The 26,446-nt window shown below is 37.2% G+C and overlaps 1 protein-coding gene across 1 annotated transcript in view; it reads right to left on the reverse strand.

Moving 5' to 3' along the window:
* The window catches only part of RAPGEF5 (Rap guanine nucleotide exchange factor 5), a 228,835-nt gene that overhangs the window by 136,744 nt on the left and 65,645 nt on the right, over positions 1 to 26,446 (reverse strand). Inside the window, exon 7 of the mRNA XM_072764532.1 lies at positions 6,338 to 6,386. Coding sequence (XP_072620633.1) covers positions 6,338 to 6,386 — 49 coding nt within the window. The remainder of the gene's footprint in view (positions 1 to 6,337; positions 6,387 to 26,446) is intronic.

Consider the following 26,446-nt stretch of genomic DNA (forward strand, 5'->3'; position numbering starts at 1 on the left):
ACAGAGAGGGAAAAGACCCAGAATAGTCAACACAATATTAAAGCAGAAGGACAAAGTTGGAAGGACTGATGCTATATGATGTCAACACTTACCATAAACTCGAGTAATCAAGACAGTGGGGCATTATCGAAATAATAGACAAATAGATCAATGGACTAGAACAGGAGAGCCCAGAATAGACCCACACAAATACAGTCACTGATTTTTGACAAGGGAGCAAAGGACATATAATAGATAAAAAGATAATCTTTTCAATGAATGATGCAGGAACAACCAGACACCTACATACAAAAATAGATAAATAAATAAACCTAGACATAGTCCTGACCTTTCACAAAAATTAACTCAAAATGGATCAGAGGTCTAAATATAAAATGCAAAAATATAAAATTCCTAAAATATGACATAGGAGAAAACTTCAATGACCTTGAGTTTGGCATGACTTTTTACATACAACACCAATGACATGATTCCATGAAAGAAAGATAAGCTTCACTTCACTGAAATTAAAAGCACCTGCTCTTCAAAAGACAATGTGTAGAGAATGAGAAGACAAGCCACAGACAGGGAGAAAATTTTTGCAAAAAAATATCTGAAAAAGAACTGTTCCCCAAAATATATGAAGAACTCTTAAAACTCAAAAATAAGAAAACAATCAATCCAAAGACCTTAATAGACACTTCACCAAAGATATACAGATGGCAAATAAGCATATGGAAAGATGCTCCACATCTTAGGTCATGGGGTGGGGGGGAGAAAGCAAATTAAAACAACAATGAGCTACCACTACACAACCATTAGCGTGGCTAAAATCCAGAACACTTACAACAACCAATGTTGACAAAGATATGAGGCAACAGCAACTCTCATGCATTCCTGGTGGGAATGCAGAATGGTATAGCCACTTTGGCAGGCAGTTTGGTGGTTTTCTATAAAATGAACCATACTCTTGCCATACTATCCAGTAAGTGTGCTCCTTGATATTTACACATAAGAGGTGAAAATTTACATCTATACAAAAGCTGCACAGTGATGTATATGGCAGCTTTATTTCATAATTGCCCAAACTGGGAAGCAACCAAGATGTCCTTCAGTAGATGAATGGGTAAATAAGTTGTGGAACACTTAGAAAATGGAATATTACAGACTGCTAAAAAGAATGAGCTTTCAAGCCACGAAAAGTCATGAAGGAACCTTAACTGCATATTATTAAGCAAAAGATGCCAATCTAAAGAGGCTACCTACTGTATGAATCAAACTAAATGACTTTCTGGCAAAGACAAGACTACAAAAGCAGTAAAAAAAGATGAGTGTTCAGGGGTTGGGAGAAAAAAATAAATAGATGAAGCACAAAGGATTCTTAGGGTAGTGAAACTATTTTGTATGATATTCTAATGTAGATACGTATCACAATACCCATAAAACATAAAATACAGAGTGAATCCTAATATAAACTATAGACTTTGAGCAATAGTGGTGTGTCTGTATAAGTTCACTGACTGTAATAAATGTGCCACTCTGAGATGTTGATAGGAGAGGCCATGCACAGGTCAGGGCAAAGGGTATATGGGAACTCTGTGTACTCTCTGCTCAATTTTTCTGTGAATCCAAAACTTCTCTAAAAAGTAAACCTATTAAAACAAAAGGGATCATGAAAGATAAAGACTTGAGAAACCATCACAGAAGATAACTAAAAGAGAGAGAGAATAGAAAAATAGTTCATTTACAATAGTAACTGCCATCACAAGGTGACTAGAAATACAAACAAAATGTATAAGGCCCTAATGGAGAAATTTTCACAGCAGTATTGAAAATTCGAAAAAATAAAAGGATATCCTAGGTTCATGGATGGAAACACTTATTTCCAAAGTGTCACATTTATCTAATAATCTATATGCAATACACTTTAAAAGATTCCTATAGGAGATTTCACAGAACCTGACAAAATTAAACTCTGAGGAGGACAAGATAGGTAAGAAGAGATTTGCCTTATTCCTACCCTAGAAAAAGCCGTGTTATAAAGCTTTGGTAATTGAAACAATATACATGAATTTCATGTATGATGGAGTTAGCATCATGTTCCTGGGGGAGTTAGCAGTGAATGTTCCTGGGGGTAACTGGCTTAGCATAAGGAAAACATAAAATTTGATTTCTACCTGACACCATATACAAAAACAAATTCCAGATGACTTAAAGTCCTAAATGTGAAAAACAAAACTTTAACACTGTTTACACCTATCTACCAACCTAGCTCTTCCATTTTTAGTAATTTATTATGCGAAAATAATTGGAAAAAGGCAAAAGAATACAAGCATAAGAATTTATCTTTAGGTCCTTCTGTTATTTATAATAGGAAAAAAATTAAAAACCTAAATGTACAACCCAGAATTAAACAAACTATATAGTATATATAGCTAATAAAACTGACGATCCAGATCTATATTACTGACATGAAAATAAAATCTATAAAAAATGGATTATATATAGCTACAGTAATCGATACTGGTGTATACTAACAGAATCTGTCTAATGGAGAGTAATAGAGAACCTAGAAAGATACCCACACAAATATGCCCAATTTATTTTCGACAAAGGTACAAAAGCACTTCAATGAAAGAAAGATGGTCTCTTCAACAGAGGTGCTGGGGCAACTGGACATTCATAAGCCAAAAAAAAAACCAAACAACAATAACAGAAATAACAACAAAAAAGACCCCTTGACCTATGTCTTACACTTTACACAAGATAAATCATAGATTCAAATTTAAAACACAAAATTTTAAAACTGTCAAGGAAAAAAAAAGACAGAAAACTTTGGGATCTAGTGCTAGACAGAGAGTTCTTAAACATATCCCAAAGACATGATCCATTAAAAAATTAATAAAGGGATTTCCCCAAATTAAAAACTTTTGCTCTGTGAAAGACTTTGATACGAAAATAAAAGGACAAACTACAGTTTGGAAAAAATATTTGCCAACCACATATCCAACAAAGGACTGGCATCTACAATATGTAAAGAACACTTAAAAAAAACCACTCAATAGTAAACCAACAATTTGATTACAAAAAGGGCAAAAGACATGAAGAGAAATTTTACCAAAGATGACGTTCAGGTGGCAAATAAGCAACCAAAGATGTTCAATATCATTAGCCATTACGGAAATGCAAAAAAGTGAGATTTCACTTTATGCCTATTAGAATGGCTAAAATAAAAAAGTGATGATACCAAATGCTGACAAAGATGGAGAGAAGCTGAATCACTTACATATTACTAGCAAGAATGTAAAATGGTATAGCCAGTCTGCAAAATTTTCAGTAGTTTCTAAAAAAAAAAAAAAAAAACTAAACATGTGGGGTACCTGGGTGGCTCAGTCAGTTAAGCATCTGCCTTCAGCTCAGGTCATGATCCAGGGTCCTGTGATAGAGCCCCCTATCTGGCTCCCTGTGCAGCAGGGAGCCTGCTTCTCCCTTTCTATTTCAAAGAAATAAAACCTTAACATACACACATGCATGCACGCACACACAAAAAAAACCCTAAGCATGCAACTACCTATCAACCCAGCAATTGTACTTGGGGGCATTTATCCCAGAGGAATGAAGACTTCGGTTCACACAAAATCCTGTATATGAATGTTTGCAGATGTAGTTTAAGTCATAATAGCTCAAAACTGAAAACAGCCCAGATGTCCTTCATGGGGTGAGTGGTAAACATACTGTCATATATTCATATGATGGAATACTATTCAGCAATAAAATGTAATGAACTGTTGATGTACAACAACCTGAATGAATCTTCACAGAATTATGGCAAGTGAAAAGAGCTACTCTCAAAAGATTATATACTGTCAGGAAGGCATAGGGGCAGGAATAAAGTCAGTGTAGCTATTAAAAAGCAACAAGAGGGATCCTTGTACTGATGGAAATTTTCTGTATCAGTGTCAATACTCTGCTTGTAAAATTGTTCTATAGTTTTGCAAAATGTTACTGTTAGGCAAAACAGGCAAAAAAGAAAACCTGAGCTCTCTATTATTTCTTACAACCGCATATGAATATATAATCACTTCAAAATAAAAGAGTGCAGATAAAATGTTCTCACTTTTATCAAATCTGCATATTGATATATAATAATGTAGTATTTACATATTAAAAGGGTAACATCTGGCAACAAATACAAGAAAGGTAACAGTGGAGACGATGGGTGATTTTTCACTTTCTTCATACATTCACGTATGACCACAATTTTTTCATTGCACACACTACATAGTAAGAAGAACAATTAAAATGATTTTTATCATGAAATGAATATATGCTAACTGTACAAACTTTTTTCCACTGAACATTTTACTCTATTGATTCTTCAAGATATCATTTCATAAGCTGTTTAAACATTCCATATCACTCATCAATTTTATTACTTCTCTACTACGAGGACTTAGTGATTATTTCTAATTTCTTATTGTTAAAAAAACACACACACAACAGATTCCTTCTACCTGAATCTTCACATGCATCTGTGATTATGTGCTACAAGCTGCACCTCTAGTCATGGAGTTACTGGGTCACAGAATCAGGGCTTCTGGAACACACTGAAACACTGCTTCTCTGTAAAACTAGGATTTTATGTTCCCACCATTAGCATACATGTGAGAGACCATTTCCTTCTGTCCTGAGCCGCTGCCAGAGTCATGTTCATACTCTAAGATCTCTAGGTCAAATGAATATGGAAGACAGATGTAACTTCTTACAGCCACATCAAGGTTCAATAAAATTAACTTCACACCAAATCCCTCATTTTGGATACTCTAACATATGTAGGTCTTGCTTATATCTCCTCATCAGTAGAAAGTTCAAACTTCTTAGCCTTACATCCAAAATCCACCTCTTTTTGCCTTGTCTACTTGCTTCCAGCCACTCACACCTCTTTGCTGTTCCTCACACACATTTGTACACACCTGTGCCCAAATGCTCCTGTTTGGACAGCCATAGGCCTCAGCCCTTCAGTGACTTCAGGTCTTTGTTCAAATGTCCCCTATCAGAGGCCTTCTCATCTCAACTCTCTGAGAATTAGTAGCCCTCTTCTCCAGCCTCCCAATTTATCTGCTCTGTTTTTCTCCAGCAATGACACACTGCAAGCTTATTATTTCCCTTTTTTCTGAAACTTAAAAAAAAAAAAAATCCTATCATCTATGGCACTGCCATTCCAACTCACACTGACTGTAAATTTTGTCTCCTTTTGATTACAGGTATGAAGAGGGGCTCTAGCACAATTTATTTCTAGGCCCTCTGCCCCCAAAACCTTGTGTTGATGTCCTTTCTCCATCCTGGCCTCCATCAAGCAAACAGTCAACTAATCCTGGCACTGAGGAGCCCCATTCATGCTACTCTGTTCGCTACCCTGGGGGTCTCAATCGCTGTTCTTTGCATCCTCCTCTCCACCTTCATGGCATGCAGTCTCTCTATCCTCTACATCAGCTAAATCAACAAAGAAAAGAGATTACATATGATAAGCTAATTCACACTAAGGCATGTTGGATTCAAAAAGTAACTGAGGCAAAAGCAAATTCTTAGAGTTTCTAACTGGAAAAAAAGTTGTAAAACGCTGGATTGTCAAAACATTTCTGTTCCATTAGTTTCTTCGATTTTTGTCATCTCTGTGATTTTATCAGTCTTTCTGCCTGAAAAGTCTTATTCCAGTTTACCCTGATTCAAGTAGCATCTCCTTTTTGCTTGTCATTCTATTTAGCATTTACCTCCTCTCTCTGAAGAGCAAACGATGTCTCCTTCTCAGACTCCTCCTAAGTGTTTTTCTACCTCACTGAGTCTCCATTTCATCTTGAATTTCACCAGAGTATGGCTTTCTCTTCTTCAAAATGTATTTGAAAGCTCCCTTTTCCTTACCACATATCGCTTTCAGATTGTGTTCTACAGGTATCAGGGATCAGATCCATGCCATTAAACCTATAGAAAATGCTTGCTTTTAAATGTCATTACACAATTATTTTTAGAAGACACTACTTTGAGATGAAAAATACCTTTAAACAAAGACCACTTTTATGTTATTTTCCTCTGTCATTATTATTGGTAAATGAGATGTGGTTTGCTTCCTTGGGTTGTGTACTTACACTTTTTTCAAACATATTTTTAATTTTTAATTTCATTTTTTCCTGGAAATATAAAATAAATTAAAGCAAAGCAGTGAAATTTTAAAGAAACGTATATAATAGCCTGTGCTATTTCAATGGCAGAAGAGATCATTTTAAAAACAAACAGTGATACTTCTCTGCATTCTGCATCAAAACTTCCTGAAATACACCTAGCCCCAGGTAAGACTACTCACCAGACTTCCTTGCTTTCAAAGCAATAACAGCTGCTAGTTCTCTCTGCACCTAGTAAGATATTAGAGGGAGGGGGGAAATAAAATTAGAATAAGAAAAATGTAGCTATCAAAAGCAGTACTTTGTGTTCAGGTATGCACTGAAATTAAGAGTTACTGGAATGAAAGTTAAGTTTACTGTCACTTTTTGGGGTCTTGTTAGTTTTTAGTATCAGGGGAAAAACCTCTGCATACAAATTTTAGGCCAAAAATCTGGAAGAATCATATTGATCTACTTTCAAAAGAAATTGGACAGTTGCCAGAATATATACACTGTAAATCATTGGTATTTTTGCTATGATGATGCAAAGAGCCTTAAAACTGTAATTATAAAACATTTAAAAATAATTCAAATAATCAATTATTAAAACATGCATGGTACTTTGGCAAAGATATTAAATACTACTTATCCCCTCAAAGATTCTAGCTTACATAGAAATTCTAGAAAAATTAGATAGGTGATCCTGGTGTAATTGGATCTCTACTCAAACACAATCAATGCTCACTTGAAGTCTGAGAGGCTTATGGCAACCATTTTGGAAAATAAGCCACATAAAAGCAAGTGTCATTGACTCACAGGGTAGGTGAAATGAGAATAGACAAGATGACCTTTAAAATCCTAAGTGCCTCCAACTCCACTTATTTGCACATTTTGCTTGCTCATTCTCTTTTCACCTGCCCCCACATCTTTGAGTGCTTAAATCCTTTCCTAAAAGCATTCTCAAAGGAATATAAAACAGAGACAAAAAAAAAAAAAAAAAAACCAGTCACTTTCAAAGATAAGATGAAAAAAAAAAAAAGATACCATGAAGATAATCTTTTGGAAATCTATGTTTAGCAACAATAAAAATTCCATAATGAACAAGCTCATTCCGCTCTAGGGACATAGTCTTTTAAACTTGGAAGTGTGGGTGTGTTCAGGTGTTTGGAAGTGCTGGTGAGTTTGGAATGATTCTGCAGCTTATTACACTAATGATATCTTAAAGGGAGAACCTGCAAGTTCAAGGTTACATAAGACTTGCTACTGAAGTTAATCTAACTTATATTCATTTACTTGAAGGCAAAAATAGATATATATGCTAGACTCTGGGACTCCATTGTGGACTTCTTCCACAATGGCCAGGCAGCATCACCCCGAGGACAGTAGCACCCCCACCGCCAGTTTACTGCCATGTTTTCCCCACCTGGCTAGTATGCGTGCCATGACAATGGATATACTCTTCATTTAGCCCATTCTTTGATACCTTCAGACTCTCTGGAAAATTATACAATAATGAGAAGGCCATCAGACTCTCTCCAACTCTGGGAGTCTCAGCTCTGAAAATAGTCATGGTAGGAAAATTTGCTGTTGAAGAACTTAGGGTGAAGAAGAGGGCCATAGGAAAGAGAAGTGATACATGACTACAGGAAAACTTTCACAAATACTTGTATGGGTAGTCAAATAAGAACAGCTACACATTAAAACATCATCTATTGCATACTTTATATATCTGTAATTGTTTGTAAGGTTTACTACACTACCACCCTTTCTATTCAGGATTTTCCTCCCTCACAGTGTCACAAATACTGGGGGCTGAGGGCAAAGATGCCAACTATAAACATCCACTGAGATCTTGTCAATGGCTTCCTGATTTTATGACCTCCTAGGAAAGACCCCACCATGGCTCAGGGACACGAAGAACACACAGATGGGAAAAGATGCCAGAGACAGATCTCTTACTTTACTTAGAGAGGATCAAAAACAGTCTTCCCAACCCTCCTCTCAGTTTTCCATACCTGAATTCTCTTTAGCAGCTCCTCAGTTTTTCTTTCTCTAATTAGAAATGAGTCTCCAAATAACAAAGCTCAGAAAAAGAAGGTATTAGATTCCCAACTTTGTCTAATACCTCATCTTTTCAAAGATTTGGTGGGGGAAGAAAGGGAGGAATGGGTTGCATGAGGAAAGGACACAGATTTGGGAGCAACTGGACAGAGGGGAGAGAGGGTAGTGAGAGAGACAAGAACTTCACAGGTGAAGGTAGAAGGAAACTAAGCTTTAAAAAAACAAAAGTTTTAAAATAAATGAGATTGCTCTACAGAACTACATGAAATCCCCTGAATGTCTGCAGTCAGGGAAGATTTAAGAGTGTTTTAAGCAGAGTGGGGTATGGAACGGCTTCCATGTTTTTGCCCCAGGATGGAGGCTTTTGACAAAAAAAAAAAAAAAAAAAAAACCCAAAGGTTGGTATTCTTCCTATAAAACACAAAGCGCCAATCAAGCAAAAACACGAAATAGCTATGATCCTATTACATGTTCCTATAGCATCTCCACAGAAACTTTTTTTTTTTTTTTTTTGGTAAGCACACTGGCAAGTATTTAATCATTTTCAAATGAATGACTAATTCCTATCTTCTGGACGGAAGCTCCACTGAGGCAAAGACTTGTTCATCTTTTTATGGTATTATCCAGAGCAATAATCAACAATCATTCATTGAACCACAGGAGGTGAATGCATAAGCAACCTTAGGAAAAACATGGAAAGGACCTAGAGGAGAGAAAAATGCACAGAGAAGGCATTCCCTACTAATAAGCTACTCCCAGCAGGAATCTTCAGAAGAGAATATTAGAAGGATTCAAGGCCTCCTTTGCAAATAATTATTCATTTTTATGTTGACAAGTAAAACTTTGAGCAACTGCAGAAACAGAAACTAGAATATTTTTTAAGCACTAATAAGAACTAGAGGTCTCATGTTCCAGCACCAGTCAAGTCTTCAGATGGCTGGGATCCTGGCTCACATTCCAACAACTTCCTGAGACACTCCAAGCAAAAGCCATCCAGTCTAAGATGCTCCTGAATTCCTGACATTCAGGAACTGTTTGAGATAATAAATGTATAGGGATGCCTGGGTGGGTCAGCGGTTGGGTGCCTGCCTTTGGGTCAGGTCATGATCCTGGAGTTCCAGGATCGAGTCCTGCATCAGTCTCCCGTCGAGGAGCCTGCTTCTCCCTCTGCCTATGTCTCTGTCTCTCTTTCTCAGTCTGGTCTCTCATGAATAAATAAATAAATGTTTTTAAAAAAGAGATAATAAATGTGTAGTTTTAAACCACCAGATTTTGGGGATCCCTGGGTGGCGCAGCGGTTTGGCGCCTGCCTTTGGCCCAGGGCGCGATCCTGGAGACCTGGGATCGAATCCCACATCAGGCTCCCGGTGCATGGAGCCTGCTTCTCCCTCTGCCTGTGTCTCTGCCTCTCTCTCTCTCTGTGTGACTATCATAAATAAATTAAAAAATTTAAAAAAACAAATAAACCACCAGATTTTAAGATGGTTTGTTATACCAAGGAGTCTTTTATAAGAAAATGATTATTTTTCTACTTTACTTGTGTTTTTGGTTCATCTTAGTTTCTCTCACTGTGACTGAAATGAATCCTCTTCTTTGATCAGGCTCAAGATATGTACACATGCAGAGCCAAGAGCCACATTTCTGATACTGGCCATTGTTTTTATTTCATGTGGGTGCCAAGGTACTGCCTAGGTAAGTATACATTCTTACCTTGGCCTTCCCAAAACAACCATTCCCCACTATGATCTGAAACCCTAGGGGTTAGATGTAGTTCAGAATTCAAACTTTTATACATTTCAGAAAGGTGTCCTATCTGTGTCACACTCTCGGGGAGGTCTGGGGTGGCAACTTGTTATCAGAAATCAGACACATGAATATATTTTTTGCAGTGAAATGTGTAATTATTCATACCAAAGGAGACAACAGAACACTAGAAAAACACTAGCCTCAGGATTTTCTTTTTTTCTTTTCTTTTTATTTTTTAAAGATTTCATTCATTTATTCATGAGAGACACAGAGTAAGAGAGAGGCACAGACATAGGCAGAGAGAGAAGCAGGCTCCATGCAGGGAGCCTGATGTGGGACTCAATCCTGGGTTTCTGGGATCACAACCAGAGCCAAAGGCAGACACTTTACCACTGAGCCACCCAGGCATCCCTCAGGATTTTCCACTATATATGTTCAGTGTAGGTTAGATTTCCTCACCGAGTAAGTAATGAGAAACTTGTTTTTCAGAGCTTTTGTATTTCAGAAGTGAATAATAGATGGTAAACCTCTACAAATTGTACACTAAAAGCTTCTCTCCCTCGTTTTTCCCCCTCATGTCTTCTCTTGTCAAATAGCTATGGAGTCATTGCTTTACTGGGAAATGCTCTCTTTAACTAGCTTGGATTTTCATCAATCTATCTCGGCAGTTCCCAAACCTGACTGCACATTAGAATCACTTGGGCAGCTTTAAAAAACTCCTGACACGGAGTCCCAACTAAGTCAGACTCTCTGAGGGAGAGTCCAGGCAACAGTACTTGCTGCTGCTGTCATTCCAAAGGTCCCTAAGTGGCTCTAGACTGTACCAAGGGTTGACAATCCCTGCTCTATTCAATAAAGTATCTTAGTTTTCCCAAGACTCAACCTTTTAATCTGATCATCACTTCAACTGGCAATCCATCTTTTACTTTTTATGTTGTTCTCCTCTAATTTAATTCATTTGTAAGGGAACATGGCCTTCCCCGTATTTTAGGTATAGAGTTATGCTATAATCCAATAGAATGACAAGATTCAGTTACTTCATCAGCAGTTTCACAAACTACTCAAGTACAAGGAAAACTGCAAGGACGCTTTTTAAGAAGCCAAAACTTTAATTGAAAACATAGTTTACTCAATATACAAGAGCACTAAATAATTAAAAACACATCTTCCTGCTTAGGGTATATTTGCCCTAGTGAGTATCTCCATAGATAGGGTAATTAAGGGACAAAGAAGACATGTGTCAAAGCTTCTCCTCTCCCCCTGTTATCCATCAGAAACATATAGCAATAGTTTAAACTTATTCAATAATCATCAGGGCCATTCACAAAATAGCCCTGAAATTTAACAAGATTAAGAGCTGGTCTTCTAGCATTTGTCTTCTCTTCTCTTTGGCACTTTAATAATGCCTTCAGCCCCCAATCCAAATGCTCACAAAATTGTCTTGCATCAATGCCAAGATTCAAAAGGCAACAGAAAGTGTCAAATGCAAACTCTGAGTGCCAGGGAGAGGTTAACTTAGAAGATATGGAGGAAGAGATCCTTGAAAAAGCTGGATAGAATAAAGGTCATTTTGGGAAGACAGATTAATTGTGGCAAAGGTCTTAGCTAACCCAAGTGTTGTCCTTACAAATTAACTTTGACTACATCACCAATTCAATGATTTCCTAAAGATTTTTAGTAAATCTATTAATTCAGAAACACTTAAATTTTGATACTATGATACAAATGTTTTAAAAACATAGAACCTATTTTCTCAATTTCCTAAATTAAATGTATGAAGAAACAATCCAATTCTCTCCCCTGTTCTATTCCCAAATATACTCACTTTTAAACCACTATAAGATCTTAAGCTAGTAAGGATTTTAAGAATGCCAAAAAGAAAAAAATAAATATGCTTCTTAAAGTAATCAACATGTTTTTAGATAAGACACAAACTGAGCAGTGATGGTGGCTAGACCTTTGTCCTATAAAGGAACACCCATGAACTAAGCTACAATTTTCTTTCTTCCTTTCTCAGAGGCCTGTTTTCCTATTTCCAAATTCATTATTTTGTTCCAAAGAACTAATATTGCCACAAACCTGACATACAGATAATTTTGCGATTACCTGTTACTAGAAAACAATAATTAGAAACCAATAATTAGAAAATTAGGAAAGTTATTTATACATCTGTCTAGACACTACTGCTCTCCACCTAACAGTTTATTTAACAAAGTTGTTTTCTCAGTAATTGCTGTCACCACATCGAAGATGTATTTGTTAAGCACACTGGGATGATAAAATATGCTTACTCATCTATTTCAAGGCTATTAGGGATATTTTAAAAACCTTTTATGTAGAATATTCTGTTGAATATACAGATATGTCTATTAATTTTTTAAAAAGTAATTCTTCCATTTTATTTTTAGATTGTATTTATTTATTCATGAGAGAGAGAGAAAGAGAGAGAGACAGGCAGAGGGAAAAGCAGTCTCCGTGCAGGAAGCCTGATGTGGGACCGGATCCCGGGTCTCTAAGATCACACCCTGGGCTGAAGGCGGCACTAAACCGCTGGGCCACTGGGGCTGCCCTATTAATTTTATTATAACATAGACAACAGCTGACCATTCAAAGACCAATATATATGTAGAAGTGGCCTGAAAGCAATAAGATGCTTTGGAATGAAGTCCTCTGCTTAGGTTGTTGAGTCTGTTATTTAAGTCTGCTACATGGACATACTTCTACTTTGACAGAGGTTCACATTAAAAAAATCTGGTAATTTTTAGGTGATCACAAGCATGGTGTGAATTAACAGTGGAAATGAGATTACTTAGAATAAGCAACAATGTTTTTAGGGATATTACTAAAAATGGGGCACCTGGGTGGCCCAGTCAGTTAAGTGTCTGCCTTCTGCCCAGGTCATGTTATCAGGGTCCTGGGATCAAGCCCCCTATTGGGCTCCCTGCTCAGTGGGAAGCCTGCTTCTCCCTCTGCCTCTGCTTCTCCCCCTGCTTGTGTGTGCTCTCTCTCAAATAAATTAATTAAAAATCTTTAAACAAAACAAAACAAAAAAAGGAGTATTACTAGAAGATAGCATTCAAGCCACCAAAAACAAAAACAAAGCAAAACAAAACAAAAAAAACCAAACAGAATTGAGAAAGATCAACATCTGAATTGTATTCAGATCTATTTAGGTTCATGAGGAGTAGAAAATATTCACAGGAGGAAGCTAGGGGACAGCCACCTCCCTGTAGCTAAATGTGCTGGATGCAGCACTCTTTATTTACCTGGTCCTCTCTGTAAGATTTAACACTGTTATCTATTCTCAATCACTAGGATTTCCTGACACCACATACTCCAGGCTTTTCTCTTTCCTCTCTGGCTGCATTTTTCTTTTCCCAAGGCCTTCTTCTCTTTCTGTTTATTCTCCATAGGTAATTTCATTTACTCACGGTGCTTCAATTTAATATGTATCTCTAGGGCCCTAGAGGCCCATATCTGTTTACCTCCTGGACCTAAATGTCCCACAAGTAGCTCAAACTCAACATTTCCAAATGTGAAGTCACTTTCCTACCACTTTTCCGTACCCCATATAATTGCTCCATGTCCCACATACCAAGTCAGTGAACCATGCACGCAGGGCTTCAAGCCAAAAAGTGAGGTGTCCCTGACTTAGCTCAGTCCACCATCTTTTCCCATTCAAACTACTATCTCTATCTCTTTTCAAACCACATTATTCTTTACAGAAAAGACTAATACTCTTACAGTACAAATTTTATATTGCATCTTTTGCTAAAAAATACTCTTCAAATACTTCCCCATGAGACCATGACCGAGTCCAATGTCTAACATTGCATATGTAGTATTCTTCTGATCTGGTATTTAGTATTACTTTAGTTCCATTCCTCCTCTCAAAATCTATGTTCAAAAAACAAAACAAAACAGAACTCTTGTAACTCTCTGGAAGGGCCATGTTCATTCCTTAACTGAGCCTTTCTACACGTTCTTCTGTCTGGAATGCCTCTCCAAATCCCCAGTTTGTGTGACTGTCACTTACTTGTCCCTTAGGTCCCACCTTAGTTACTGTCCTCTCCTTAGTGCTACCCACCTCCCCTAATGGAGTCACATCCTCCCTGCATATAAACCCCAGTAACATTTACCTCAATTATAAGGCTATCATAGGCTAGTGAAATCTCCCCTTTAGTTGGGGGTCCCCAATAGTTTATTATAAGTTCCCTAAAATAACTCCCTTTACTCATCATTCTGACCCTGGTTCTTGGTACCATTCACAGTATGTACGTTTGTGATCAAGCACAGAAGTGAAGTATCTGTAGCTGCTGCAAAGAGAATACTTAGGGGAACATGATTGTGAGCTTCAGATATTTGAAAGGTTGAAGGTAAAATTCAGATCAATGGACTGAAGTTACAAAAAAGGAATGTTTTAGCTCCAAGAGCTTTCAAATAATCAGAGCTATCCAACGTGGAAATGGTCTACCTGTGAGGTTCAGAAGAGGATACTTTATAGGGGAAGATCAGAAGCACTCAGACTAAAGGACTGTTCTAAAGATTTGTTTTATGATGCTTCCTTTCCAAATAATCCACTACCAAAAGAGAACAAACATGAGCCCCCTGGAGGTAGTGCTATCTATCTGTCAGCTTACATTTGAAAAGTTTGTGATGTCACAGCTGTCTAACCCTCCCAACAGAGATAAAGGTGGTACAAATCTTAACAAACAGATGAAAACTAACTGTTGGGGGCCTTTTCTTAGAAATGTTATAAATTTCATGACACAAAGCATAGGAGAAGCTACAGAGGTACTGGTTGAAAGAAATCTGAAAAGAACAAGGTAACAACACTAACATCTTTTCCAAAGAGCAGGTGTAACTGCTTCTTCAGTCTTCAAAACTGCTCTTACTGCTTCTGATCAGTGATTTCCCCAAAGCCCTAACTGCTGTTCAGTGTGAATTTCTTGACAAAAAATATCATATATATGAAATGTATTTTAAGTAAACAAATGCTGGACATTCTGATTTTAGTTATAATAATTAAATAAAACATTATGTTGCTTCGTTTAAATTTTTAGTTTTTATGTCTCATTATTTTTTCCACTTTCTGGTAAGCCCAGAGTATTTTCAACCTATACCACATTTAAATAATTCTTCAATAGATTTATAGTTTAACAAAGTTACCTTTAAGGACATAACATAATTTACAAACTCATTTTTCTTATTCCTTATTACATGTTCATCTTTACATAATAAAATGCCTTTTCTCAATCATTGCGCTTTTTGGAGGTAAGGTTCTCAACTGCAGCAACAGTGTAACTGTAACACTAGTCAGGCCCCAGAAATTCTAAGGGGCTCCTGTCTGCATGGATGTTACATTAGAAACATCTGTATTCAGATAAATTCAGATAAACTAAAACCCTTTCCAATCAGAAAGTCTATAAAAATTGCTAATATGAGAGTGTTCCCTGGAAAACAGATTCAGAGCTTAAGATCCAAAACCTAAACCAGGAAAAGGAAATCTCCATTTATTTTAATGTCAACTGTGGAAGAAGTTCTAGGATTCCAGTTTGTGGGATGGAATCACAGCCCTCTACCTCAGAAGACTGTTTATAGAATTAAACTAGTTAGCACCTAGAGCATCTGGAACACCGCCTGACACTCTATCATCATCATATTATTATAACTAATATAGTTGAGCTTAACAAATGTAAGGATTCAGTCCTTAATTACTATAATACTTCATATGTTTAAGCCCCTTCTTCCCACCTGAATTATACTCTTTGACAACCAGTGTCACCATCGCCTATTACATTCTACCTACCTAGCCCCTGCCCCATTGCGACTCGCATAAAAGGGACTGATACATTTCATTGAAAAGTTGTGAACGGTGTTTAAAGTGCTTGTATTTTCAGAATTTGCTTTAAGAATACACTTTAAAATTTCCACAGAATTCTGAAGATTTTATAAATGTATGAAGGTGAGAATTTAGTTTTAGAAATTCACTTTCAAACTTCAGAGGCATCAGCTTTTGATGCATGAGAGATTAATCGCTATTTGATAAATCAAGGGACTATGGGTATGTATTCAACAAGGAATGTGTATTTATTTTTATTTCTGCCAATGCAAACTACCATATGTTTATTGGCTTAAAATGACATCCCTTTATCATCTCACATTTCCATAGGTCAAGAGTCTGGGTATAGTATGGGTTAACGGGATTCTCTGGTTAGAGACTCACAAAGCCAAAAATCAAGGGATGGGCACAGTTGTATTCCTTACTGGAGGCTCTGGGAAAGAATATGCTTCCAGGTTCATTCAGGTTGTTGGCCAAATCTAGTTCTTGCATCTGTAAAACTGAGGTGCCTGTCTCCTTGCCGGAACCTGGCAGCCTGCTCTGAGCTCCTGAGACCTTTATCTGTTCTTTATATATGGGATCCTACTTCTCACATCCAGCAATACCACACTGAATCCTTTTCATGCTTAAAATTCCTTCTTACCTTCTCTTCTGCCATTTCTCTTTGACTCCTCCCAGACCGACTTCTTTGTTTTTAAGGGCTTATGTGATTAGACAGGGTCCTCATAGACAGTCCAGGTCTACAGCCTTAATTATAACTGCAAAATATCTTTTGCTATGTAATGTAATATTTGCAGGTGCCAAGTAGTGTATTTATCTTTGGAGAACCATTCTCTCTACCAAAGAACAGTAACATAGATCCTCAGAGCCTTCCAAAAAATTATCCCTGAACACTTTTTAGGGCCTTGTCATAACTTGCCAGTAGAGCCTGGTTCTGGAACATGATTCCCCTGTTATAAAATCAGAGCATACATCTGAGTTCACACAATGGAACCAGAAGACCTTAGGAATCAGTCTAAATGAATTTCTCAATTGCTCAACTATGCAGCCATGTTCACCAGTATTTAATGATTCCTAACAAGTTACAAATTAAAATACTACTTAACATAACTTCATAGGTCCCATTTCATTAAAGTGTTTAAATAAGAACAGAATTCTATAATCAAATCCCATACCAAACTCGTTGAGACCTATTTAGTAACTATGAAGTATTTTTTTTAAAGATTTTATTTATTTATTCATGAGAATACACAGAGAGGAGAGACAGTGGCAGAGACACAGGCAGAGGGAGAAGTAGGCTCCATGTAGGGAGCCTGATGTGGGACTCGATCAGGGGTCTCCAGGATCACGCCCTGAGCTGTAGGTGGCGCTAAACCGCTGAGCCACCGGGGCTGCCCATTAAGTGAAGATAATGTAGAAAATTGCTTTTTGAAACCTAAACTGTTATTTTAAATTACTGTGGACTCCTGGGATGCCTGGGTGGCTCAGCGGTTGGGCACCTGCCTTCAGCTTAGGTCATGATCCTGGGATCTGGGATCGAGTCCTACATCGGTCTCCCTGTGAGGAGCCTGCTTCTCTCTCTGCCTATGTCTGTGCCTCTCTCTCTCTCTCTCTCCCTCTGTGTGTGTGTGTGTGTGTCTCTCATGAATAAATAAATAAATCTTTAAAAAAAATTACTGTGGACTCAATACTTTTTGTTTTGTTTTGTTTTTTAAGACTTATGTATTTATTTTAGACAGAGAGTGGGATTGGGCAGAGGAAGAGGAGGTAAGAGAACCTAAAGTAGACTCCTAGCTAAGTGTGGAGCCCTACTCAGGGCTCCATCTCACAACCTTGAGATCATGACCTGAGCCAGAAATCAAGAGTCTAATGCTCAACTGACTGAGCCACACAGATACCTCAATACCTCCTGTCTTAAATGCTCCATCTAATGTGAGTAATACATCTTGCTTTGGGAGAATGAAATATGACAGTCCACAAAAAGCATTAGCAGAATGCTTGCACAACGTCAGTATTCAATAAGTATTAGCCAGTCTTAGCCTTTTACCTATTTTTCACTTGGTCTTCTTAAATCAACTGGCTAATAAATGGCATCTGCAAGCAAGTTTCTTCAATAATTTCCCAAAAAAGAATTTCATCCTTGTGTTGTTTGTAATTGCAAAAGATTGCTATTACAATGCCCAGAGCAGGAGATAATGAAAAATCCATGGAACATGGTACTTTAGAGCCACAAAAATGCCACAGGAGTTTTTCAGCACTGAAAACATACTTGCTGAAAGTACAGACCACAAGATAAAAGGGTCCTTTTTTTTTTTTTTTGTAAAAAAGTATACATACAAGAAAAATAACCTAGGAAGCAATAAACACTTAAGTTAATAATAAGTTACTAATGAATGGTTCCATTATGGAAATTTTTTTCTATTCTGGAATTTTTTTAAATTGCAAAGTCTTTATGTTCAAACCAAACAATCCAAGTGTCAGATAAATAAAAGAGAACTGCAAACATAACCCACAGTAATGACAACTCACTACCATCATTACCATCATTTTGACATTTACAAATATAGCAGTGGAATGCACATTATTTCTACCCAATACTCACATACGATTCCATTATATAGTTAAGTACTAGAACAATATAAAATAATAGGAACTAAGTTAAAATCTACCTTATTCCATCATCACCAAAAACTCAAGTAATTTTCAGTCTTTTACATGCCTCCTGGTCCTTCTGCACATATGGACATATTGTATAAAGCTATAACATTATCCTAAGGATGTGAAATTACATTTCATCTAAGCAGCTATAAGAAGTTCTATTTTTAAAAATGCACAAAGCAGCAGCTCAATATGAAATGTCATGGATCAATTTTTTCAAATTCTTTCAACTGCCCTCATATAAGACTTCATGGTAACATTTTACAAACACATGACTGTCAATATATAAACTGATAGCTGAATGGTGTATTTCTATTTCTTGTCAATTAAAAATGCCTATGTTTTCTATGCATATTGCATATCAAAATGATTATCCTCACCCTGGAAAGAAATAACCAAATCCCATAATACATATAAATACATACATGTACACACATACAAACACACACTTCTACTCCTATTCAAAAGGGATTTGTTGAGACCTGTTTTATTCTTGAATGGGTTCTATACACTCACACCTTTCTGAAGAAATGCTTTTAAATAAATGTTCCCTCTCTGGCATCATTTCAATAGGCAAAACAGCATGTATTATGTTGCTCACTGAAACCAAATTCTCAGGGCTAGAGTTAAATGAGATTACCATATAATCTAAGTATGTGAAGGTGGTTTCTTTGGAAATAGAGGTAACTTAGTAATTAATGTTAAAAAAAATTGTGTGTATAATGCCTGGTTGGCTCAGTTGGTTAAGTGTCTGCCTTCGGCTCAGGTCATGATCCCGGGGTTCTGGGATTGAGTCACGTCTGGCTCTTTGTTTAGTGGGGAGTCTGCTTTTCCCTCTGCCCCTCCCCTGCTCATTCATTTTTTTTTCTCTCTCTCTCAAATAAATAAGTAAATAAATAAACCTTTAAAAAAAAGTTGTGTGTGTGTACATGTGGCATTTAGGGATCTATTCCCAGGATGAAGAAAATTTTGATGTGTAATAGGTATAAAACATATAAGCACTTTTTGTTGACAAAGGACAGAAATCTACCATTTCAGCTGTCTGTTCAAGTATTGATAATGACGAATTGGTGAAGTGCCACTGTGAGATCCTACCTGAGGAAAACTGCAGGAGCTTTAACCAGCTGTCCATGTGGTCACAGAGACCTACAATCCATAGCCCTTTGGATACTCTAACTGATGAAGGTAGATCTAAAGAATAATGAGGAAAGGTACTGGCAAGTCCCATGGCTCCTTGTAAATAACAAGAACAATGAATACTGTGCCTGAAATGTGCTACAATTCCTCTGATGCCTTTCTGATGATCTTCGAAACCAGGTCTGTCTTCTCTAGCCCCCCTTGACACTGTCTCAAAATTCAATCTATTGGCCTTTCCCCCAAATCACACAGTAGCTCTTAAGCCACCAGGAAAATTGGAGCCAAGGTAAGTATTCCAAGTAAGAATTTTATGTTCCTACAGATAAGAAATATAAGGTAACAAGATGGTCATCACCCTGCAGCAGTCAGAAAGAAGGTCAGTCAGTCCTCAGGGGATTAACTTACTTCTATTCTCTGAGCAAACATGCCCACTCAGGTCTGTGATAAACTAAGAAAAGGGAGATTAACTATACTCCATTTATCCATTCCCCAGAAAGGGAGAGGCACATAGCCAGGAAAAAGAGTGAGTGGAAACTGGCATTTCAGTGTTTTAAAAAATCTATCTCAAAAAAAATAAAAATAAAAATAAAAATAATTAAAAAATAAAAAATCTATCTCTAAGTATGGTAAAAATCATCACCGCATTGTGCTCATCATGTATTAAATTTGACTAAATCTTCCCCATTCTCACTAACCTAGGATTGTTTCCAAACCTTGCTAACTTGGAGTATCATCTCTTAAGAAAATTCTAAAGATTCATCAAAACCCAAATCCCATGCTATTTCTGCTTCCTGAACTGGTACCATCTTGAAAGTTTCCAACTGAAAAAGCTGTCACTGTTTTCTTCAGATACTACTGTTCAAAAAGGGATTCCTCCAACGTAGCAAACCCCACATGTAGATTCATCAAGAAGGACAAACTGAGGGAATCCTAGCCACATTACATGCTTCCCAGACAGAAAGGTTATGAACGGAGTCCTGTGAAAGGCACATCCTTAGAGAAAATGACTGAGCTTCAGAGGAGAAGGCAGAGAGGAGATCCAAATGTGTAATAGCAGAACTTAAGAACAAGCAACAGCAGAGAAAGGAGAGAGCCAGCAAGAGAGAGCATCTTGAAAAGTTGGCATCCTTGAGTTCCATCAGGCCCTGGATGCTACAGGACAACTGCTTGTCCATTAAGACCCAGTTCTCTGTGGCTCCTAACAAGTATTTCTCAAGTGAACTCTAAGGAAAAGACAAATTAGGAGAAGAATCAGACAAAGGCCTAAGTGCAGGTCTTAGTGAATGTGAGTAAACTAGATGCGTTCTACCTGGAAAGTAGGATCCCAAATGGAGAAAAAGTAGGAACAAGATTTTAACTATAAAGAATGCTAGAAATCCTAAGAGAACAAGTTTAAAGGCGACATGAAAACTGATGGAGTGACATCACAAGTTGTGGACACTGAGCAGGGAAAAATGTTTTTGTGACACTGACAATGGGCAGCAGCCAGTTTTAACTATGTCTTTTATTCCTAGAGAGGTATATAAAGAAATTTCATAGCAGGCTTCTTTCTAACACTTTCACCAAATATTATATATCCTAGCATACATTTTTGCTTTGGTGTGGGGGAGGGAGGATGGCTTCTTCTAGAACTTGTCGTCGACACTCCATTTATAATTTAGTTTATTTAAAAAAAATTTTCAGCTCAGTGGTATTTCTTAGAGGAGTGATACTGTACCCTATGAGCAGGAATTTAGAAATTCCATTAAAAGCATCACATGCAGAGCTTCTATGATAAAATTGTATGAACTGAAGAAAATGAGCAAGGGGATAGAGTAGAAACATACAAAGAAATTGAAACTGATGAGAATGATAAGCTAAATCAGCTTTTAGAAGGAATACAAGGGAGTAAGAGTAGTTAATGGTCCCCAAGTTTGAGATTTTGCCCTCCTTCTCTTCCTAAATTCAGAACACTTGATTTGTAATTTTTTAAAAACACCCAACAGGGGCATTCTAGCTCACAACCCCAAGATCAAGAGTCATGTGCTCTACTGACTGAGCCAGCCAGGCTCTCTTTGATTTGTAATTTTAATTCATCTCTCACAATATGTCCACATTTCTCAAGATATGCCCATCCCTACCACTACCAAGTTAGTGTCTCATTGTAGATATTCAACACTATTCTTTTTCACCATCTAAGTTATGGCCGACTTCACTGGACCAAGCAGCATAGTGCACCACACCATGAGCCCCCTTGTCCTTTTATAAGTGCCACTAACATAACCATCTCACCAAACAGGCATCTACTACACATAATTCATAGCTTAGCCTAACTTACATTACACCTCAGAGGCTTGACAATTACATTGTGTGAACACAAATAATAAATTTCACTTAAGCCCAGATAAGATATTTGTATTTTCTTATCTCTACAATTTCCATCATGAAAATTTAGCCTAAAGAAAGAGAAATAGCCTAATAGGGTTTGTTTTGGATTTTGGTCTTAAGTAAGCAAGAGACAGAAGCTTAGAATCAGCTTTATCTGCTACTCAAGGATGCTCATGTTTCCATTTCCTGTCTTTGAATGTTTCCCAAGTACTTTTGGTTCTCAAAATTTAGCTTACTTCAGAAATCTACATCCTAAGAAATATGGCTTTCAAAGAAGTACTTAATTCATCATAAACTCTTTCCTAAATTTAGTATACCCTGGATTGTAATAATAGGGAAACTATTTCCAGATATTAAAGCCCAGAATGTTTCTGTAGACTTTCTATAATGGAAGGAGTGTACTATAGCCATGTTCTTTTAGCCCAAGCTGAAAACCTTTTACAGAGTCTTATTGTTAAGGTTTTTGGATGTTAGGTACTTAAGAGAGTACCTCTTTCCTGAAATCACCAGAAACATGGCTGGAACATTTTTTATCATGCATGTTCGTGTGAATTTAACAACTGTAAATCTCACTAAGTTATCATGACATTTTTATTTCTACTTATGCACTCTCTTTTCATGTTCCTTTAATATAAAAACTCACTGGGGCACCTGGGTAGCTCAGTCGGTTGAGCATCCAACTCTTGATTTCAACTCAGGTCATGATTTCAGGGTCATGAGAACGAGCCCTGCATTGGGCTTGGCACTTAGCTGCAGGGAGTCTGCTTGAGATACTTTCTCTCCCTCTGTCTCTGCCCCTCTATCTGCTCAAGCATATGCATACACATTCTCTCTCTCTCACTAAAAATGAGTAAATAAATATTTAAAAACAAAAGAAAACAACTCACTTGTGTTTTCTTCCAGGGTAGAATTCCAGGTATTATTATTATTTTTTTTAGAGAACAGGACCTTTTCCTTGATGAACCTAAGCTGGGATAATAAACTATTGGGGTAGGGACACCTGGGTGGCTCAGTGGTTAAGCATCTATCTGCATTTGGCTCAGGTCATGATTCCAGGGTCCTGGGATTGAGTCCCGCAACAGGCTCCCCACATGGAGCCTGCTTCTCCCTCTGCCTATGTCTCTGCTTCTCTCTTTGTGTGTCTCATGAATAAATAAAATCTTTTAAAAATTTTTTAAAAATAAACTATTGGGATTAGATAAATGAGCAATTTCTTTTAAGATTGCATATACAAAGCCCCCCAAGTTGTAAGCCCCCATATTAAGCCCCCAAGGTGAATATATAAAATAGCACAATAAATTGCACCTCTGGGGACTACTGACCTCTTTCTACTGCCCCCCACACATACGAGCCCTTAGGGAGCACATTAATAACTCCACATTACAGATGTCAGTTTTGCTTTTCTTTAATGTATTTGAGGGTCATGGTAGATGAGAATGGTTACTAAGGGACGTTCATAAATATTCTCCTTCATGCATGGTGTTTGCACCTACATACAAAGTTTTTATATTACTGCCAATAAGAATAACTATATTATAAAGATGGGAGGTTGGGACGCCTGGGTGGCTTTGCGGTTTAGCACCTGCCTTCGGCGCAGGGTGTGATCTTGGAGTCCCGGGATCAAGTCCCACATCGGGCTCCCTGCATGGAGCCTGCTTCTCTCTCCCTGCCTGTGTCTCTGCCTCTCTCTCTCTCTCTGTCTCTCATGAATAAATAAATAAAGTCTTTAAAAAAAAAAGACAAGAGGCACAACAGTTCCTTCACAAATGCTTATACAATGCATGAAGGAATTTTAGGACTTAAGATATTATCTAGCCCAACCATTCAAGTTGGCCAAAGGCACATTGTTGGAAAAATTAAGAATCAAGGTCCTCGATCTCAGTTCAATGGTATTTTCATTACTCTAAGCCAATCACCCATGAATTGAAGAGATGACATTTTCTCTTCTGTGCCCCCCAACCCCCGTTTTAAGAAAGGGTGGAGAGAGGGGCAGAAGGAAAGAGAGAATCTTAAGCAGGATCCACACCCAGGGCAGAGCCTGATGCCAAGCTTGATCTCACAACCCTGAAATGATGACCTAAGCTAAAATCAAGAATCAGATGCCTAACCAACAGAGCCACCCAGGTGCCCCTCCTCTGCCCTTTATTCTCATTGCTAAATACCACTATTCCCGTACCTTACCTCAACTCAATTTATTCAGTGTTTTAGCTTGTAGATTATCCTAGTAAGATTACCTCAACCAAATACATAGAACTGCTTTGCTGTCTATCCCTCCTTTTCAGAGGCTCTCTCAAATTTGACTTTCATATTATAAACCATTCAGCTAATTCTCTCTTGCTATTCTCTCATCTCCCTACTGCCCTCTTACTGTGGGTACTCCCCAAACACCCATCTCCTACTCTGCTCTTCAACTGATAGCCTCTCTGTGACTGATTCTTTTAAGTTTAGCCCTGACTTCTATAAGCTCCTGATTCACATCTCCAGGTATTTCTTGAATATTTATATATTTTATATTTCTTTGTCCTCAAACTTGGCATGTCCAAACTCTGTGTTTCCTTCCAGACATTTTACTCAACTTCCTAAGAGTATCATCACTTTTCCATTCTGACTCCTCTTCTACCTTTACTCTTGCCTCTTCTACCTTCTAGCTTGTCCTGATTTTTAAAAAATTCTTTGTGCTCCTTTTTGAACTAATTTTTCCTGTGGTTCCCACAAAAACCGCAATAAAGTACGTTTACAGCAGCTTCTCAGTCTCCCCACCTCCAACTCATCTACCTGCTTATTTTTTTCCTTTTCTTTCCTTTCTTTCTTTCTCTTTCTTTTTTTTTTTTTTTTTAAGTAATCTCTATGCCTGATGTGGAGCTTGGTCTCATGACCCCTAGATCAAGAGTCACATGCTGTACTGAGTCAGGTGCCCCTCATCTTTCTTTTTTCTTTCATGTCTATTTTATAATGTTAATATGTTGTTCAAAAAGTCTTTCATTTTGCTTAACTAGGATCTTCTTCTCTAACCAGGTCTACTGAGTACTTTCCCTTTCTACTTTCTCATTCCTCCACCTGCACACAATAAACCCCACTGCCAGAGTACATGTCCTCCTAACTATCATATCTTCAAATCCTGACTGCCTTCAATGGTAGTTTATATCTCTTCAGTGAAGCTCTTACTATTCTTGAATCTACTATGTATATACACCACTATATTCAGTGCTAAATTGCCAATCATTTTGTATCTGAACTCTCTAAAGGTACTTGTCTTCCTGGTATGACTATAGGAAATATCTTGCATGTCTTTACTGCTTCTGAAACCACCCCAACAATATATTACATTACAAAAAAAAAGATGCATAATAGTTAAGGAAACATGACTAGGAAGTAGAAAAGTCTGAGTTAAAATTCTGGCTTTGTTTTTTTTTTTCTAGGTGTGTGACCTTGGGAAAGTTACCTAACCTCTACAAGTTTTCCTATCTACAAAATAGGGATAATACCACTTATTTCATAGAGTTGTTGTGAAGTTTAACAGAATGTATATGTATGTGTATGTACAATACACAGAATATTTAACATAATAACTGGTCCATAATGAGTGCTTTTTAAACAGATGGCTATTACAATTTTGACCTCTTTGGTACAGTCTATAGATTTAGTGTAATCCCTATAAAAATTCCAGTGCCATTTTCTCAGAAATAGAACAAACAATTCCAAAATCTATATGGAACCACAAAAGATCCCAAAAAGCCAAAAGTACGTTTGAGAAAGAAGAACAAAGTTGGAAGCATCATGCTCCCTGATTTCAAACTGTATCACAGAGCTACAGTAATCAAAATACTCTGGTACTGGCATAAAAACAGACACCCACATCAATGGAAGATAATAAAAAGCTCGGAAATAAGCCCATACATTTATGGTCAATTAATGTATGACAAAAGAGCTAATAATATACAATGGACAAAGTATGATCTCCTCAATAGTGTTGGAAAAACTGGACAGCTGCATGCAAAAAAATTAAACTAAATCACTTTCTTACATCATACACAAAAATAAATTCAAAATTGATTAAAGATGACTATAAGACCTGAAATTAATATAAAACTTCTAGAAGAAAATATAAGCAGTAACCTCACTGATATTGGTCTTGGCAATGATTTTTTTGGATCCAATACCAAAAGCAAAAACAACAAAACCAAAAATCAGTAAGTGGGATACATCAAATTAAAAAGCTTCTGTATACCAAAGGGAAACCATCAATAAAATGAAAAGGCAACTACTGAATGGGAACGAGTATTTCCAAGTCATATATCTGATAAATATTTACAAGTCATATATCTATCAAAATATATAAAGAACTCATACAACTCAATAGCAAAAAAAACAAACAATCCAACTGAAAAATGGGCAGAAGACCTGAATACACATTTTCCAAAAAAAGACAAACAGATGTCCAATAGGTACTTGAAAAGATGCTCAACACCACTAATCGTCAGGGAAATGCAAATCAAAGCCA

Source organism: Vulpes vulpes, chromosome 7 (assembly GCF_048418805.1).
Source record: "Vulpes vulpes isolate BD-2025 chromosome 7, VulVul3, whole genome shotgun sequence".
Taxonomy (NCBI): domain Eukaryota; kingdom Metazoa; phylum Chordata; class Mammalia; order Carnivora; family Canidae; genus Vulpes; species Vulpes vulpes.